General features: G+C 35.0%; 2 protein-coding genes and 1 pseudogene across 3 annotated transcripts; 2 read left to right on the forward strand and 1 right to left on the reverse strand.

Annotated features, from left to right (window-relative positions):
• Window positions 1–1,016: 1,016 nt before the first annotated feature.
• Window positions 1,017–14,226, reverse strand: LOC121641132 (SUN domain-containing protein 3-like). 2 transcript variants are annotated; one of them, XM_041987082.1, is made up of 8 exons: window positions 14,179–14,226; window positions 2,961–3,051; window positions 2,687–2,850; window positions 2,419–2,571; window positions 2,213–2,322; window positions 1,927–2,100; window positions 1,722–1,811; window positions 1,017–1,587 (listed from the first exon to the last, which is right to left on the reverse strand). In XM_041987082.1, exons 1-8 carry the CDS (start codon window positions 14,201–14,203, stop codon window positions 1,447–1,449), a joined length of 948 nt encoding a protein of 315 aa, XP_041843016.1. In that variant the 5' UTR covers window positions 14,204–14,226; the 3' UTR covers window positions 1,017–1,446. The 2 variants fall into 2 exon arrangements, with proteins under 2 accessions (XP_041843016.1, XP_041843017.1); XM_041987083.1 differs by lacking the exon at window positions 14,179–14,226 and adding an exon at window positions 3,624–3,910.
• LOC121641133 lies at window positions 7,655–11,354 on the forward strand (annotated as a pseudogene).
• On the forward strand, window positions 14,059–18,344 carry LOC121641136 (H-2 class II histocompatibility antigen, A-U alpha chain-like). The gene is given in 5 exon segments (XM_041987085.1): window positions 14,059–14,238; window positions 14,431–14,694; window positions 15,853–15,893; window positions 15,896–16,136; window positions 16,234–18,344. Coding segments are annotated over 5 exon segments (738 nt in total). The 5' UTR covers window positions 14,059–14,159; the 3' UTR covers window positions 16,347–18,344.
• The last annotated feature ends 178 nt before the right edge of the window (window positions 18,345–18,522 follow it).

An 18,522-nucleotide genomic window follows, 5' to 3' on the forward strand; every position in this document is an offset into this window, starting at 1 on the left:
TCGAGAGTAAAAGAAATATTGTAAACAGAGCAGAGCTGCATAAGTAAGGAGTTTGTTGTTGTGGAGTCTGTTTCATATTCTATCAGGTAAGTGGCAGGGGATCATAATATTAAAAAGAGAAAAAAAGGAATAAACAAAAAAGATTTCAGAGACAACCATTAAACTTAGTAATTAAATATTTTATTTAGTCCAAGTTTTAATTTATATGAGCCAATTAGTAATTGGACCCAAGGAAACCAACGGATTGCATCGAATCTTATCTTCAATACAATCCCCCATCCTGAGCATGCACGTGGGCGACAGTGGAGAGGAAACAAAACTTTCTTTCGAAAGAAAAATAAACCTCCAGCAGAACCAGGCTCAGGGAGGGCGGCCATCTGCCTCGGCCGGTTGGGGATGGAGAGGACAGGACAGAGAGACAAAACAAGCACCATGAGGCTGAGTCAGGATACCTGGCGAGGGAAAAAAGCACAAGTTATACTGTCATAACACACAATATACATGTATACTTATAAAGGTAAGCCAGGGTTACCTGCTGAGAGAGAAAAGGATAAGCACAAGTTAATAGCAATAATAATGTCATAATGACATTGTTATTGCCATTGCACGTTGTTACAGACACACAAACAATGTCATAGCACACTAGATACATACACAGGGCTGTCAAATGATTAAAATTATTGGTTAGATTAATCACAGCTTATATATATGTGTGTGTGTGTGTGTGTGTGTGTGTGTGCTGTGTAGTGTGTAGTGTGTAGTGGTGTAGTTGTCTGTTTTTTACATTCTGGGCTTGAATCCTCTTCCATGTCCGAGAGATTATCCTCCTTGTGCTGGTCTCTCCTCTCAGTCCTGCATTTGGATCCTTTCTCCATGTATCACAAAAATCTTCTTGTTTGTTGTTGTTATAGTTGTTTTTTTATTTTCATTTTATGGTCTATTCTCTGTTCTTTTAGGTGTTTTTTTCCATTGTTTGCTTTTGTTTGTTTGTTTTTTATTATTTGTGCTTTCCTCCTCTGTTTTAGCCACTCTGTTTTTCTGTTTGTTTGTTTTGTTTGTTTTTATGATCTCTGTGTTTTGCTTTGTTTTTCTTAGAGTTCTGTTATGTTTTTTACATTCTGGGCTTGAATCCTCTTCCATGTCTGAGAGATTATCCTCCTTGTGCTGGTCTCTCATCTCAGTCCTGCATTTGGATCCTACCTGCCAGGGTCTCTGGTTTTGATTGATTGATTGTTCTGTTTTCTGTTTTTCTTGTCTTATTTTGTAGGTTTTTCCTTGTGTTTTCTGTTTTGATTCCTTCTTCCTGTCATTAATGCACCTGCTTTGTTTCAGCTAACTCACTTAGCCTGTTTGTTTGTTGTCCTTTGTCTATTTCAACTCGTTGCTCGTTGATCTTTTAGGTTTTGTTTTGTTTTGTTAAATTGATATTTTTTTGTGTGTTTTATTCTACTCTAACATTTTCTGGTTACTGTATGGGCTACTTATCATCCCGTGTACTCTGACATTGTACAGACAGGTGTACTCCGGCTTGCCCCAGTTGCTGTTCACCTTTAACTTTACTAAACTAAACATGTCCTCGCTATGGTCCTGTGGGACAAAAAAGACAAATGAGTGTTAGTGTCAGTGTGATGTGTAAATAGAAGAGGAAAATAAAGCAATAGATTAGATACATTTTATGTATGCACATGCTCACATGCATGATAGCATAGCTTTATAATTACCTCTGTTTTAAAAGTTTGGAACTGGTCTCCATCATTATCATATGTAAAGGTTCCAAGAAGAGTTCCCTCATCTTCTACTGTTTTCTTTCCCTGGAAGATAAAAGATATACTTCTGGTTAACACTTTGTTTTCTGTGTATCTGTTAAGTTAAAAAAGGGTTAGGCAGGATTCTGGTATTAAAGTAATGAAGAAACTGGTGACTTACATAGACAGAAAACTCTTTAGGTGCACTTGGTGTCGTGCCAGATGGAGACACCGACTTCAATATGTGACCGAGTGTCACATGGCTGATGGGAACTTTGTGAGACAGGTTAATAGTAATGTGTCCTTGCTGACCAGCAAAGGACCAGCAGTTTCCAGGAAGCAGTTCTGATGATCCCTGAACAGAAAAAGAAATTATGGTTAGTTGGTAAGTCTAATGTATATAAAAAAAACTGTTAGATTTAGTTGAATAATCACTCATCATTATGTTTTCTGAATGTAGTACATACCTGTATGACAACTCCTGGAGAAACTAATTTGCATGTTCGAAAAAGTTTGCAGAAAAATGGCCTCTTCCAATTGTATGATGCTGAGGTCCTGCCAGATACAACGTTTGCTCCTGCACGCAAAACATACAAATAAAGTTAGTTAGTAACAAATTATTGCTGTGTGATATATATAAAGTTCCACGTTGTGTTTGATAATGATGACTTACCTAGTGATGCCAGAGCAACATTTGGCAGAAATTCTGCTTTTGGTTCTTTCCACTTTAACTTAAAATTCTCCTTGTGCATGATTTGAAAACATGGTTGTTCAGTATACTGTTCGGGGCGATATATGCTCATTGCACTAATCAGAAATGCAAGTCCTAGTGGAGGAAATATAAAATGATAAGGTTAGTGACATAATTTAAAAAAATAAACATGATACAAAACTATCAAATAGTGGTTGCTGAATAACTTTAGAGAGAGGTGATTACTTACCAACACTGAAGATTATTAAAAATACATATAACACAGAAAGTAGCAGTTTTATTTTACTGCACTCTTCTTCTGCATCAAAAGTGTTGCAGACGGGGAACTCGTCTTCTACAGGAGATATCATCTCCTCCGGGACTTGAGGACGAACTCTTCGCCTTTTACGTGATCTGAATGTGACAAATATAACTTAGGTTAGTTACAAGTTTTAAAGCTGTTACATAGAAAACCAAATAACAGTGCTGGAAAAAAGATTATGCATATTACTACTTTAACGTACCTCCAAGGTGTCTCTTTGTAATTTATGGTTGGTATACCATTACTATCATAATATCCAAGGGATGCCAGTCTAGAGCTTCTTCGTGACATGACTGTAATTCAAAAGAGAAAAATGGAGAAATGGTTAGTGACACAAAGTAAATAAATTAATTGCTTTTTTCCTCATCTTTAACCTAATATCAAAAACAACTCAGCAGATAGATAGTTTTACAATAAGACAGTTTTTTTAAGTTCTGTGTCTAAACTATTTTGATTTTTGTCATCACTATACGATAACAAAACATTACAATATGATTTTACATTTAGTCAAACATGAAAGTGACTGAAATTCAAGGTCTTGTATGTTCTTCAAATCTTTTGCAAGCTAAATGTAATATGTATTCCCATGTCATGGCAAGAAGAAATTGTAAATTTTCAGCTACAATGACTGTTAAGCTTGTAGTTATTAACAGGGAGTCAGAAGGGTTTATCAACTTTTTAGTTTGTGTAAAGCTTTAATCAAACAAGCAGCCTAACTTAAAACTGCACTTGAAAACAAGTGCAATTTTAAGTTTATGTTCGTGCAAAGCTGGAGGGATTTGCACGAACATAAACAAAATTATATTGGCAAAAAACAATTTAAACTCTTATTGCTACTGTATAAATAACTGTGAAAATGACTTACTTTGTTATAACTTGAAATAATCCTGAAATCGATGCTGAACAGAGAAACGTTTTTCCCAAAGTTTCTGAGTTTTTAGCAGAATGTCAAAAACAGAATGTCAGGTTTAGAATCCTCTGCCTTGTTACATCATCAAAGAACAAATCGAACGTTACGCCCATTAGTACATGCATGTGCACGTGTATGCGCACAGACGACGCATGCGCTTGCTCATGCACACTTATGTCCCCCACTCCGTAGGGACGCTCGCAGGGAAGGAGACGTTGCCTCTTTACCAACAGCTAAAGATGGAGATAAAACTTCTGATGAAGAAGTTAAAAACGTTTTTTTTTGTTGTTGTTGTTGTTGTTTTATTATTATTATTATTTTTATTTTTTTATTTTTTTATTTTTTTATTTTTTTTTTGGGGGGGGGGGACCATGTAAATGCTATTAAAACAATGTCAGGGGTCGACAGTCACGAATATACATTAGCTACAGTTACACTGTATGCAGGGCACGAATTTTACCAAGCTTTTAGAGGAGCCTTTGGGCGTGCACCGTGATGTGCATGCGCATATATATTAGTGCACGTAGCGCAGTCAAAAATATGGTTACTTAAAAAAATAAATAAATAATACACATATATATGTTGCTACTGTATACAGCTTGTTTAATCAGTAAGTGGGATGGAAAGTTCTTTTAACAACCACAAAAGAAAGCATATAAAGTGTTTTTGTATCGACGCTCACAGCACGCTACAAGCAACGCTGCTGTCCACTGTGCTGGATCACATTTGGAGGATTTAATAATAAAATAAAATAAATAATTAAATAAACCACAAATCTGACAAATGAATGCTATTCTGCTCAAGACACATCAGGAACCTTTTTGAAAAATTCCGTGTAACCTGAAAGTGAATTATTTTTAGGGCTCCCTCTCAAAGTATCAGCTGAATGTCTTTAGGGGAGCTCCTGTGTCTTTCAAGGGAGCAGAGCTCCACTTAGCTCCCCTGTAATTCGAACCCTGGAAAAAGGTGACTCATTTATGTTGCAAATGTCTTTTGTACAAACGGACATTTGCAGAATTACAAGTTTTTAAGTGTAAAACAACTCTTTGTTTCCAGAATACTGGGACTCTGTGTGATGTCTAAATGATGTTTTAGTGTCAAACTCAAACACATCCAGTTACTTTTTGGAGAGCAGATTTCCTTTTAAATTTCATTTAAAAAAAATTAAGCAAACCAATTGTTTCATTCTTATTTATAAACTTAATTTATCTTTAGTTTGTCAATGTGCACTTTAACATGTGATGGTTTTATATGAGTTTGGTAATGGAACACTCACTAATTTGGGTCATAACTGTTCAGTACTTTGGCCTTTCACCTGCAGACTAATGACTCATAGCTTTTCATAGCTATTTCATTAGCTACTGACTAGTACAATGTATTAATATTTTTAAAGGAGGGAATTTACCCAACCTAAATTGTGACACTGCATGATCTCCTCGATCAAGATTTAACTGCCTCTTTTCTATTATGTCTGTTAATAAACAATTACTTCATGGAAAATTTACCGGTTTCACAGCGACCAAAACACTGACTTAAATGTTTATCTGCTGCAACTACTTCTGCAGCTACAGTGAACAAATCAGGAACTTTCCCTCACTGTGTGTTTACATGTTTATTCTCCAAACTTACAGAACCTCATTGTCTGGAAACTGGTTGCTCTACAGTTTTTACATCCGCATTAAATGCTCCAGCTGTTGATTTGCTGTTTTCTTTAAATAATGAACTGTTTTGCATCTAATATTATGTTGCAATGTTTTGTTGGTGTTTGGATATAGTTTAATTATGATTGATTTGATAATGATTAAAACATTTATTCAGTTTTACCTTCATCAAGTTTTGCACCTGATCTTGTGATGTGATTAAAGAGGAATTTCCTTCTTGGCAACAGCTATAAAGAAAGGCATAACACGCTGCACCGTCCACACTGAATCTGCTTTCAGTGGTGGGTCTGGCAATCCTTAAAGATGCTTTTGATAACAAGAGACTATGTTTGCTACTAACAGAAATGTTTAAATGGTTAGAAAAATCACCACCTGAGGAAAAAGGTAAATAAACATCAACATTTATCTGTGTACTGGGATAACTAACAAAATGCTGACATAGCTCTTTTTTTCTATTGACAAAAGAGCCTCCAGAGAGCATAATCTTCTCTGCTAGAGAAGTGGAACCAGGAGTAGAAAACACCCTTATCTGCTTTGTGAATTATTTCTACCCACCTTCTATCAAAGTCAGCTGGACCAAAAATGGCCATCCAGTGACAGAGGGGGTCTCACTAAGTCGATATTATCTCAATAATGATTCAACCTTCCGCCAGTTCTCAAAGCTGGCATTCACACCAACTGAAGGAGACATTTACAGCTGTAGTGTGGAGCATTCAGCCCTGGAGACACCCACGACAAGAATCTGGGGTAAAATAAAATTGTAAGATAAATTAAAAACTTAAATGTTTTATATGCCTACAATTAACCAGATTCCCTATAACTTTCTCTACAGAAGTTGAATTAACTAAAGATGACCATAGTCTTGGACCTGACATTTTCTGTGGAGTGAGCCTGGGTTTGGGCTTGTTGGGAGTTGCAACTGGAATATTTTTCTTTGTTAAATGACACTAATGTCTCTGGTGTTAAAAACAGAAAATACCTTTAAGTGAAGTTCTTTAGTAGTCTGGATTGTAACATTGACCATCTTTAAACTTAACAGAGTTTATATCAGCAGTTTATGTTAAGTTTGTTTGCTTTAAATCCCAGAAAACTCTGAAAATTCAGTGAGTGTTACACAGGTAATGTGTGGTTTAAGGAATAACAATGTAATCTGTATTTGAAAAAAGAAATTTGTCTGTATATTTGCTTTCCATCCATCCACCTATTGGCTTTATTTCTCTATTCCAACGTAGCATCACTGGAGGCCTGGAGCCTACTCCATCCATCCATCCATCACAGGGTCAACACAGAGAGACAAGCAGCCACTCACACTTGTATATTTGTTTTACAAATACAAATGGTCAGGGTATCCATTATGTATATTTTTTATGTGTTTCCTGTTTCACAATGTTAAAACGTTCACCTGGTAAATAAAAAATTTTTGTGCTGAATCTTTGATATGTTGTTGTTGTTTATTTTATTTGCATAATAAAACCTGTGAATAAACATCCTCTAAGTGTAGTGAATCCTTATTCAGGGGTTTTATAGAAAATATGACTTTGACATCATACATTAGTTTGTTCAGACATCATATTCCATTCTCACTTGCTCTGAATCTTTTTTACACATATATTTTAATGATAGTGTTTTCACACTTAAACAGGAAGACCAGTGTCTATAGTTATATCTAAAAACAAAACAAAAACAAAAAATAAATAAATAAAATTAAAAAAATAATAAACAAAAAGTGTTAATGCATTGAAAAGTATACAAAGAAGATATACTTTGCACAATGTTATTATCATCTTCATCATTATAATTGTGACTCATTAATCCTAAAATGGTGCAAATAACCATATGTACACTTCGTTGAACATACAAAATGCCTCTGCATGCTCGTCCATGTAACCATAGAACCACACTGAGTTCTACACTCTAATCATCAAAGATGAGGCTACATCAGCTTCTTCTTCAAGATCAGTCTTCAGCACAAAAATCTGAAAAAAAACCCCAAAAAACTAATCTATTACTTATTTTAGAAAAACAAATCCAAGTTTTAAAGTCTTGTAATTTCCTCTAATATTATACTAATAATATCCACTTCATATAACTTCATTAAACACATTCTGTGAACTTTTATAACTATAACAAGTAAGAAAGAAAGAAAGAAAGAAAGAAAGAAAGAAAGTGACGATAGTGATCAGGGTGTACCCTGCCTATTGCCTGCCAGTAACCAGGATAGGCTCTGGCCCTTCATCTTTACATAACGAGACAGTACTTTTGTACAATTTTGTTCAGAGATTGTATGTAAATGTAGAAAAACCAGAAATATGATACACAGTAATATGACAGGCAGAGGAAGACAGCTGGCATACCTACACAGGACAAATGTAGTTTACAAATGTTTTGCTACACTTCCTTATTTTTATTTGATGAGCTCAGAACCAACTAGCCAGATACCCAACATGTCCTATGCTCACAGCCTCATCATTTTTCTCAAATTGTTTCTTGTGTTTTCAGCCGAAGGTAAGTGACTTTAATCCCTTACTGACTGCATACATGTTGTGACCTTATGGGATTTAAGAGAGACAAAATCTTTTGTTAGTTAATGTATATCTATAAAAGCAAATTTTTATTAATGTTAAATATAGTTCAACATTTAACAGCAACATATATTTTTTCAGGTGCTCTTTATGGCTATGCTGTGATTCGTTGTCAGTCTAGTTCCCATGATGGTCATGATGCTGTGTACCTAGAGCAGTATTACATCAACAAGATGTTGGGAGCCCAGTACAACAGCACTTTGGGAAAAATGGTGGGATACACAAAGAAAGCACAAGAACTTGCAGGCATTCTCAACAAAAACCCCAGTTTTATTGAACATGAGATATGGAAAACAAATCTTTGCAAAAGAAATGTTCCACTTGCACTTAACCTTCTGAAACCTGGTAATTTTCACATTTTCTAAACTTTTGCTTTAAAGACAACTTTCATGCAAAAACTGCATTACAGAGTGAAATTATACCTGTTGGATGCAGAGAAAAATCTATCAAATGTAAAGAAAGATACAGCACTTTATGATAACATTTGGTGTCTTCTAGTGGAGCCCTACATATGGCTGAGGTCAGCTGAGTCAGTGAACAGCGAACATCCATGCTCATCTGCAACATATACGACTTTTATCCCAAACTAATCAAGGTAACATGGCTGAGGGATGGAAAGGAGGTAAAAGCTGATGTGACTTCTACTGAAGAGCTGCCTAGTGGAAACTGGCTCTACCAGGTCCACTCCTATCTGGAGTTTACCCCCAAACCTGGAGAGAAAATCACCTGCATGGTGGAGCATGCCAGCCTCATGAGGCCCAAGCTTTATGACTGGGGTAAGAGAGTGTACCATCTATGAGAAAATTAAAATTGTTGCATGAAATGAAATTAGTTTAATTATACTTTACTTATTCCCAAAGGGAAAATTTACTTTTGCACTAAATTATTATTATTATTCCTTTGTTGTAACAATGCTTCCTGACAGTAAATATTATACTGTTGGAAAGTCTGTTTAGTTTTCCTTTTTAAAAAGAAGGTTTTGCAAGATTTTCATGGGTGCGACCCACATATTCAACCCTGTTGCTAATCCCACAAATGCATTTTCCTTACAAATGTGACATCATTAAAAAAATAAATAAACAGACTTTTCAAAAGTATGAGATTTGTTGTTATGACAGTTAAATATTTCAACAAACAAATTTTCTTAGGTTTTGTGCTAAATCTATATAATGTTTCTTTGTCTACTGATATACATTGGCACCATCCATTTGCCCTTTCAAAATGTATACGTATTCCCTTGATTTTATATCTATTTTTAGATTCTGTTTTTATACTTGTTAAAGATGTCTTGCTTAGGTAAACTCAGCGGATTAGACACAGGTTAAATGAGCACACACTTCTGCATATAAGGTCTCAGTGAGAAAGAAAAACTGTGACTATATAAACACAATTAGTCGTCTAGATCATGTTTGAGTTTGCCGTGTAATTAATTGGTGACCACATGGGTCTCAGACTACCTCCAAATGTGTTCTGACGTGTTAATCAGAGCATTTGGGTCTCAATGTGCCTTTAATGCTGCTTGTGTTTACGATTTTGGAAAAATCCAGGACACGTGTTAATACCAGGTGGAAACAGTGTCTTAAAGACTGATGCAATCTGATGTGAGTTCAAGAATAACCAGGAATCTTTATAACTGTGGCACACTTTGAATCTCCTTTATATTTCTCATCTCTCATCTCATTATGGTTACTTATGCCATGTTTGGGGGGTTTCTGTGCTGAAACTGTGTGAAGGCTTAGTTAAAGTTAAACCATGTGAATTATAAACATTGAATGGAACATACTATATATTTCTATACTATAACGTCTTTCAAACTTTGAAAATATTGTATTGAGTTTATGTTGAAATTATTTAATTTCTGTGCCAGTCAGACATAGATAAGTTTGCTGCTGTATAAGTATAGAAGCTATTAAGAACATTTAAATGTAATGTATTTACATTTAATGTTGTGCTTTTGATGAATATGTTTTTAGAACCAGAGCCTGACTCAAGCATGAGCAAAATTGCTGTTGGGGCAGCAGCGCTGTTGCTGGGTCTGACGGTTTTGCTCGCTGGGCTCATTTACAACAAGAAGAAATCGAGTGGTGAGGGATTAATTCAATATAACACTAAAATTACCATTAAAATTACCTTAATTTCATAAGATATCAAAACATCAATGCAAGCAGGTAACCAAAGTTTTGAAATGTGGAACATCAGAGTTTGTTTTGCTTTTGTCTAAACACAGAACGGGTGGCGGTGCCAACGACTGAGGTAGGTGTTCACATTTTAAAAATATCTTTCCATTATTCTGAGCTGAAAAGATTGAGGAAGCATTTATCTAACTGAACCAACATGTTTTGTAGGTTTTATATCCTGACGATGCCCTCTAAGTCAGACACCTGGAAATATTTTACTGAGACTCATGCAAATGTCTTTTTTATATCCTCATTCTTTGGCTTTTTATGTCTGAAAGTGTGGATGTTGTTCATATATAGTTGTACAATGAACCGAAATGTTAAAAGCAATATCAGCTAAAAAAAACACACCAAGGAAAGTAGTTTAAAAAAAAAATTAAAGGAATAAACTAGGTCCAGAAGAAAATAAAAAATGGAAAGACAAGAAGAAAATAAATGGGCAAATACATAAGAGGGAGAACCTTCAAGTCAATAAAGCTTAAGTTTCATACTGTAAAGCATCCGTGGTGTCATATGTTCTATGAATAAAGTTAAGGTGAATTTGTTGATGTTCAGAATTTCGAGACAAAAGCTTCGCTATAGCCCAAACACCTTCCCATTTAAGGTCAAGGCTAAGATCAGGAATATAAGTTCACCAGTGGGATTCTAATGTCAGTGGAAGATAAGTTCCTTTCAGAAAGTGATAGTTCAACTTTTAAATGGTTCCTCTGCTCCCACTAGTCTCACATACCACCTTAAATAATAAATGTTTGGAAAGAGGGGATTGCCATGGGACACCATACGTTTCCAATCCAGTCTGCAATTGCAGATAGAAGTAGAAAGTGGAATGTTGGAGGTTAAACTGCCTGGAGAGCTCGAATGAATATAGGCCCCAATCTCCAAACAATTGGCCAAAAGCGGGCTGGTGGAGGTAGGGGCAACATAGACCTCACAAAGCTAATACAGGGGAGCATATTCATTTTAATAATAAATATGCAAGCTCTCAGTGAGATTGGCAGGGTTGACCAAGTCTTAAGATCATGGGTGATCTTCAAGGGGCCTTCAGAGATGCAAAAATATCAACACCCAGGTATTTAAAATTTTTGACAGATCTTAGGCAACATCCTTGTGTTTATTATAGCCGTGCTCAAGTTTTTAACATCATTCACTGATAGCATCTTTTTAAATAATCTCTCTTTTTTGTAGTATATATGGTAATGTGTGTATACTTAATGCTATATTTTTATGATACAATTGTGTCCTATTTTTTTTACTGTTTTGTTTAGTCTCTCTGTTTTGTGTTTCTTTTTTCTTCTGTGTTTAAATATTAATAAAAACTTGATTACCAAAAGAGGAATTAAGTGTATAATTTAATAGAGTTATTTTTGTTTAAAGGGTTAATTAAGTGTCTCCTGTGACTCTTCAGAGGTTTCTAGACACAATAACCTGTTTTTAGTTTTCCGGCTCACAAACTCACATGAACACCTTGACACACACATGTAAACTCACAGGCTGGCATAAAATCATTGCACTATTGCACATTTAAAATGTACCAGTAGACCATCAATACACACCTACACACCAGCCCAAAGCAGAGAAATTGGTTTTCTAGTTCACTATAAGAACCTTTGTAAAATTAACATTGAGCTCATATATATATTTTCTGATTACTAAACAAGGCTGCACTAAAGCACTGCTGGGACTTTATCATAAAATCAAAGGAAAAACACAAGGACATTTGGCATTTTAAAGGAATTAGTTAAATGCCTTTTAGTAAGTAATGCAAGATCAACACACACTGCACATTCACATTCTTGTTCCAGCAACATTTTTGATCATATTATTCTCCACTCTGACACAACGCTGAGTTTGAGTTCTTATACATGATCAGTTTTCAGACTGTTATACAAAATCTTCTCCTTCATAGCAGCAAATTTATTCACAAAATCACATATTTTCTCTGCCCACATAAGCCAAATCAGTTCTTAAGGCTTCTCTAATTTTTTATCCGTATAAAAATGCTCTGCTTCTAAATATTTTCTTTGTGTTTCCCCAAATTATCGATCTGCTCCTCATTACAATTCATATAACAATGATAAAATTATACAAGGTCATGTTCAGGAGATAAATCTATTTGTGCTTAGTAAAGGGAGTTTTCTTCTTTTTGATTTTTCATTTTTTCATATATATAACAAATCAGAGTCTTATACTGATATTTGCAGGTGATTTTTACAGTTGATGTCAGACATCAATAACACTGAGAGAAGCATCAATGTTAAATTTCAGCTCCATCAGAAATTAAAAATATTTCTGAATAAACTGAAAAACAACAATGACTATATTTCTGAAATGGCTATACACAGATGGTTCATTGAGTGCTTAATCTTTGCCAAGCACGTCGCAACAACCACTTCTAAGGTCTTTCTGTGTAACTAGCAGCAAAGACAACCAGCATATAAAGAAAATTTGCTCCATGCATCTGCTCCATGTATATTTGATTTCATGGACTAGCCTTTGCAGCTGCGCAGACAGTGCCTTGCATAAATTCACTCATTACACCTATCTAGCTTTAGCTTTGGTCAGACATGTTTCATAATGTCAGCAAAGTTACTGTAAAACTGTGATCTGGGGTACTGAGGCATGTTTTAATATGTCTTGAGACACTTCAATGTAATCAACTGCTTTGAGTTTAACACTTGGCTCTTTAATGGCTATTTGTGGCATTATGGACTGACTGATATTCACATTGTAACGAATGTAGATATTGTTCATCTATCTGAGTTGATACACAGTCTGCTGTTAGAAATCTGGGGTGAGTTCCATGACAGCTGGTTGCCCGGGTCTTGAGGTTCTCTTTGTCTGTTTCTGATTCTTCAAAAGGGGCATGGTTGCATTTGCATGATTGCACTAGTCATTAAACAACTAGTTAAATTGTAATGCTGCTGCTGCTGATGCTCTGTTTTGCTTTCTTACAAAGACTGTTTTCTGTTAAGTTTTTCTACAGGTGTAGCAGCTGCTTTGTTATTGTCTTATAAGCTAAATTAAGCTAAACCAAACGGAGCGTCAGTTACAAGATCAGTCACATTTTGGTAAATGGGCTGTTTGCTGATCTTGAACAATTTATGTATGAATAAAACTGGATATTGTTTGCTAAGATGGTGGAACATTTTACATCAAAGTAAAAACAGTGAGAAAAAAAAATAAAACAACAACAGCACACTATGTCTGCAAAGCCATTGAAGTCAGAAAAAAAAGTCATGAATAGTGTGGGTTACATATTCTTTAGAAACATGTGATTGGAAAATGTTTTCTGATGTTGGAAATACTGACAAAACATTTGTCAGAACTCAGAAGCACACAATGCTAACTTTTTCTAATGATGGAAACTCCACATTAACCCTGGTACAACAGCTGTTATGACTACCGGCATCATCAAACAAGCGAGTACTGCTTTCTGGACTTCTAGTCACATGGAGCAGTTAAACTCTAAAACACTCACCATGGTCAGCCTTATTTCCCTGTTATTAAATTTAAAAACAACCATTTGATATTTTAACTCAGACAAGTTTGGTTTAGTTCGAAAGTATTTTAAACCCACATAAACAATTAATAGTTATTTGCATAAAGGAATTTGATGAAATTAGCTTTTCTTAACAGCAGGCAATGCAAGCAAGTTGAGAAATATGAAACTAAAGAGAAGTGTCATGCAGCTTTCATGTGAACCAGAAAGCTATGTTGCCCTCTAAATCATTGAAACTACTCATTCAGGAGGAACAAATATGCTCAGTGGGGAGAGCCTCAAATAAAATGAGGAAGTTGAGAAATGTTGAAACATGAACTAAAAGTTTTTGGTTCAGTGATTCATGAAATACTGAGTTATTTTTCCCATTCTCTAAAATGTTTCTCACACACTTTTAGTTATCACGGAGGCTCTATTTATTTAACCACAATCTGATCTGATCCTGCAGAACAGGTTAGATTCCTTTTACCATCCATCAATATCCACAGAACGAGGAAGTGAGGGTCAGGTTTTTATTTCTATACAGTCACTGCTTGGTTTGTCTAAAATTAAGCCTGCAAGAATCTTCCACAATGACAACCTTCTACTCACATTTGAAGCGTTCTGCACTCATCATCCTGATGCTCAACAGCTTCTGTGCCTTCTTACAAAGTAAGAGTATTTTTTTAATTTTACCTCAATGTTTACTCACAACATAACGTAACCCTTCATAGAACAGATTCTGTAAAGAGTTATACCTAAAAGTTAATCACAAGTTGTTTAAGTATGCATAACATTTCTTTAGCATCAGAATTTTATTGAAATAAATTTTAATTTGGTTTTGTTTTGTTGTTTCTGTTTTAGAAGCCCATGAAATAACTTATGTTGTGGGCTGCTTTGAGAACGGCACAACCGAGACACTGCTGGAATTTGATTCTGATGAAGTCTTTTATGTGGATTTTGAAAAGGGAGAGGTTGAATACACTGGACCCTACATGCCTGGGTTCGACCCGAGTCAGTTATTTCAGGATTTGCAAATATATAAAAATGCTTTAAGAAACAGTAAAGCATGCAAAGCAATTGTGGCATATGGTACAATAATGGAAAAGCAGCCATCAGAAGAGAAAGGTAAAGGATATTAACCCATTTTTATAATCCACAGTGGAGCTTTCTCTTACCTTTTAGAGAACTTTAAGTGTGAACTAAGCTAATTGTGCTCAAATTGTGCAAAGTATCTAATGAAGATACAGAGCAGGTTTTTGGGGGGGCTGATTTTTGTTAGGTTACTCTTGTTGTCCTTTAAAGGGAATAATACAAATGTAATACAGATTCCTTGAGTTGAAAATAGAAAAGTAAAAAGTATAAAAACATTTAAATTTGCACAACATGATTCCTACAAAGTTCTTAGACCATACATGCAAGATGGATGCATATCCAAATGGGTAGCAAGCATCAAAGTAACATCCAGAATTTATCCATGCCAGTATTCCTGCAGAGATACAGATTTATTAGCACTGCATTGCTCTGATAAGTAACTAAACTCTTTTCTGACTGTAGGTCACTTTCCATCTGTTACTTTTGCATTCACAGCACTTAAATACATTTAACAATTGTAGCAAGATAATTTATTAACTTAAACCCCTTAGAAAAAAAAGTGAACTAATATATTGGTGTACTACATGGTATGGTACATCCATACCAACAATCCCAACAATATGTCGAAACACAAGGTTATTGTACCAGTATTGCTTATTAATATTCTCAGTGCAACAAAAGATTTTATATCATAATTAATTCTTATTTGCATGAGTCTGGAAGAAGTCTGCATTCCCACCAAAGATTTATGACATATGATGAAATGTGTAACCCAATATCAGCAATGAATAGAGATAACACGACTGGCTCTACTATAATAAATTAGGTGCAAGGACATGGTGCAACTGATTTCAAAACAAATTTATTAGGAAATGCTTTGAGCCAATGTAAATTTGATATTTAACATGCTGAATTAACATTTAACCATTTTAAAAGAGTATCATTTTAGCCACCATAGAGGCAAGATACACATGGGTTTTATTAGGTCAAGCCAACATTTTTACATGTAGAAACAGAAAGTTTAGTTTCAACCTCTAACCTAAAATATCGTGAAGGATATGTTTTTGTTTGTTTGTTTGTTTTTAACCTATACTTGCAGTTGAAATATAATAAACGTGGTTAACTTTTACACTGATTTTTGTCATGACAAGACTGACAATAACGGACTTTTTTTTTTTAAACTTAACAAAGACCCTCCTGAGAGCATCCTCTACACTGCAGAAGAAGTGGATTGAAAGGGGTTGAAAACAGCCTCATCTGCTTCGTGAACCATTTCTACCCACCTTTGATCAAAGTCACTTGGACTAAAAATGGCCAGCCAGTGTCAGAGGGAGTGTCACTCAGTAGATATTATCCCAATCAGGACCAAACCTTCCACCAGTTCTCCACCCTGACATTCACTCCCACTGAGACGGACATTTACAGCTGCACAGTGGAGCATATGGCACTAGACAGGCCTCAAACCAGAATCTGGGGTGATTATGTTACTTTATTAAAACATTAATATAGTAAAATAATTTGTTGTGAAGTGCTTAACTATAATCTTTAATGTTTCATATGTTTTTTCTATAGAACCTGATTTCCATCACCAGCATTTTGAACTGGATGTTTTCTGTTCGGTAGGCCTGATTCTGGGCTTGTTGGGCATTGTAGCTGGAACATTTTTAATTGTCAAAACCCTCTAGAGGGATCAACTTTGACCACCAAACAGAAATTCACAGTGCTTTTTTCTTTCATTATTCTCTTTCCTGCCACACCTCCTGCCCCTCCTCTCCTGATTCCAGTTTCCCCATCATCTCAGTGGTTTCCCTCATCCCATCAACCTGCAGACACGCCATCATTTGTGCTGTAGCTGCAGGGCATGCTTCACCTTTAACTTTTTCCCTTTGCCTTCATCCTTTTCCTGTGTCTGACAGTTTCTGACAGCATACTATACATACTATACGATAGCTATACTTCACGCAACAGTTCTTGCATGTACCCAATGCTCGTACTGAATGATGAAGGAAAGAAATACTCTGGTGCATGAGTTGAACTGCAACTGGAACTCCACAAAGCTTTATTAGCAGAAATCCACTGTACAACTGAAAGCACATGTTATATGTTGATGTCAACAGTTTCTGTAGTTAAACATGGTGGTGCTATGTGAGGTTTACCTTTTTTTAAAAAATTGTTTACCTTATATTGTCCATAGAGTTCCACTTTCCATGTCCTTTGAGTCTTTCCAGTCTGGAAAAAAGTGCACATATTTGCAAAAATTATATTCAATTTCATAAATACTAGAGTAGAGCATGCAGTATGGCCTTTGAATCATAATATAAATATATGTTAAATTTGATTTATTATTCCTTTAATTATCTTTGTTTGCCTTTTCATATATATATATATATATATATATATATATATAGTACTCTTAAATTTGGGACAGATCACAGTGAATATGTTGAAAGAAATGCATGATTTTAGAAGATTACCTGTCAGAAAGTGTGTAAAAATTTTAATTTTTCAGTATTTTAAATCTTCTGAAACAAGCACTGCATAGTCTGTAAAAGTTACCAGGTGATTATTATAAAGCTTTTATTAGATTTAAGATATTTATATTTGTTGGGGGGGTTTGAAGGAGGCAGAGGCTTGAGCTCTTCCAGACATTAAGAAGAGGTGGAGAATGGGAGAAGGTTGTGCAAAGGTCTGTCTGCAGGGGGAATGACAGAAGAAAGTTTCATAGAAAAGAATGACTAGAAACATATTGATCACCAGATGAGAACTGAACAAGCATCTGACTAAAGTTAAAGTTGGAAAAAGGAAGTCAAGGATAAAAGCTATCAAACTTAATTAATGATATATAAAGCTTACAGTGTATTTAAGAGAATACAATTTTTTAATTATACCTTTTGTGCTTTTTATATTAAAATGGTTCTTGTGTCTATTTGAGATTTTCTAACTTGTACCATGATGTTAAACTGTATTATATCTTTATATGACTGTATGTCTAAATGACTTTTTAAGTGAACGTCACAAGTGAAGTCTTAACACTGAGATTCAAAAGTTACAGTAATATTTTGTTTTCTTTCTTTTCTTTTGTTTTCTTTTTTTTTGTTGTTGTTGTTGTTGTTTTTTTGTTTTTTCCCCAAAGATTTCCTTGGAAATTAAAGAAACCTTCTCAGACCTTGTGTGGTTGTGTGTGTTTTCATTATTAACGTAGTTGTGTAATTTAAAAACATAACACGTATTTTTCCAATTAAAGAACTTTTTCCCCATTTCAGCTTCAGTGAAAGCAACACGAAAAAATTATAGCTGAACAACAAAAATTACTCAAGGGACTTGACAAATCCTTCTCCCTATGCTAAGAAATTGCAAAGTCCAGAAATCTGAAAGAACCACAAAATGAAATGTTTTTCACATAACTGCACAATGTTACCCTAGAGGAACAGAGCTACAGGTATGTGCAGTTGAGCCAGTGAGTGTAAGGCTGGCTTTTCACAGGTAAGCCATATTATTTATAATGGTTAACGCCTCTGTGTTAAAAATATTGCAGTCATCATCACGAAAGAGACTGATCAAAAAAGCTGGTTCTGCTGCACAAGCTGCTGAAAATAGTAGAAGATTTCTCCCATCCTCTACATGACAGTGAAGAAACAACAAAGCATGTTCAGTGAGAGACTTCTTCAACTCCAACGCAAAACAGAAAGGTAACGGAGATCATTACTGTCAGCAGTCATCACCCTCCCGAACAAGGCACTGTCTTCTTCCTTTTATTATTAACTATTATTGTTTTTTATAAAAAATAAAAATAAATAAATAAAAACACTACAACACTGAAACTTTTCTCTGGGATGAAGTCATTTTTTATTTAATTTTTCA

This window comes from Melanotaenia boesemani, chromosome 6 (genome assembly GCF_017639745.1).
Source record: "Melanotaenia boesemani isolate fMelBoe1 chromosome 6, fMelBoe1.pri, whole genome shotgun sequence".
Taxonomy (NCBI): domain Eukaryota; kingdom Metazoa; phylum Chordata; class Actinopteri; order Atheriniformes; family Melanotaeniidae; genus Melanotaenia; species Melanotaenia boesemani.

Coding starts and splice junctions, on each gene's coding strand:
- LOC121641132 (XM_041987082.1), bottom strand. CDS start 14,203: ATGATGAGTGCAGAACGCTTCAAAT. Junction 2,101..2,212: donor CTCCAGGAGTTGTCATACAG/GTATGTACTACA, acceptor TTTTCTGTTCAG/GGATCATCAGAACTGCTTCC. Junction 1,588..1,721: donor TCCAAACTTTTAAAACAGAG/GTAATTATAAAG, acceptor TTTGTCCCACAG/GACCATAGCGAGGACATGTT.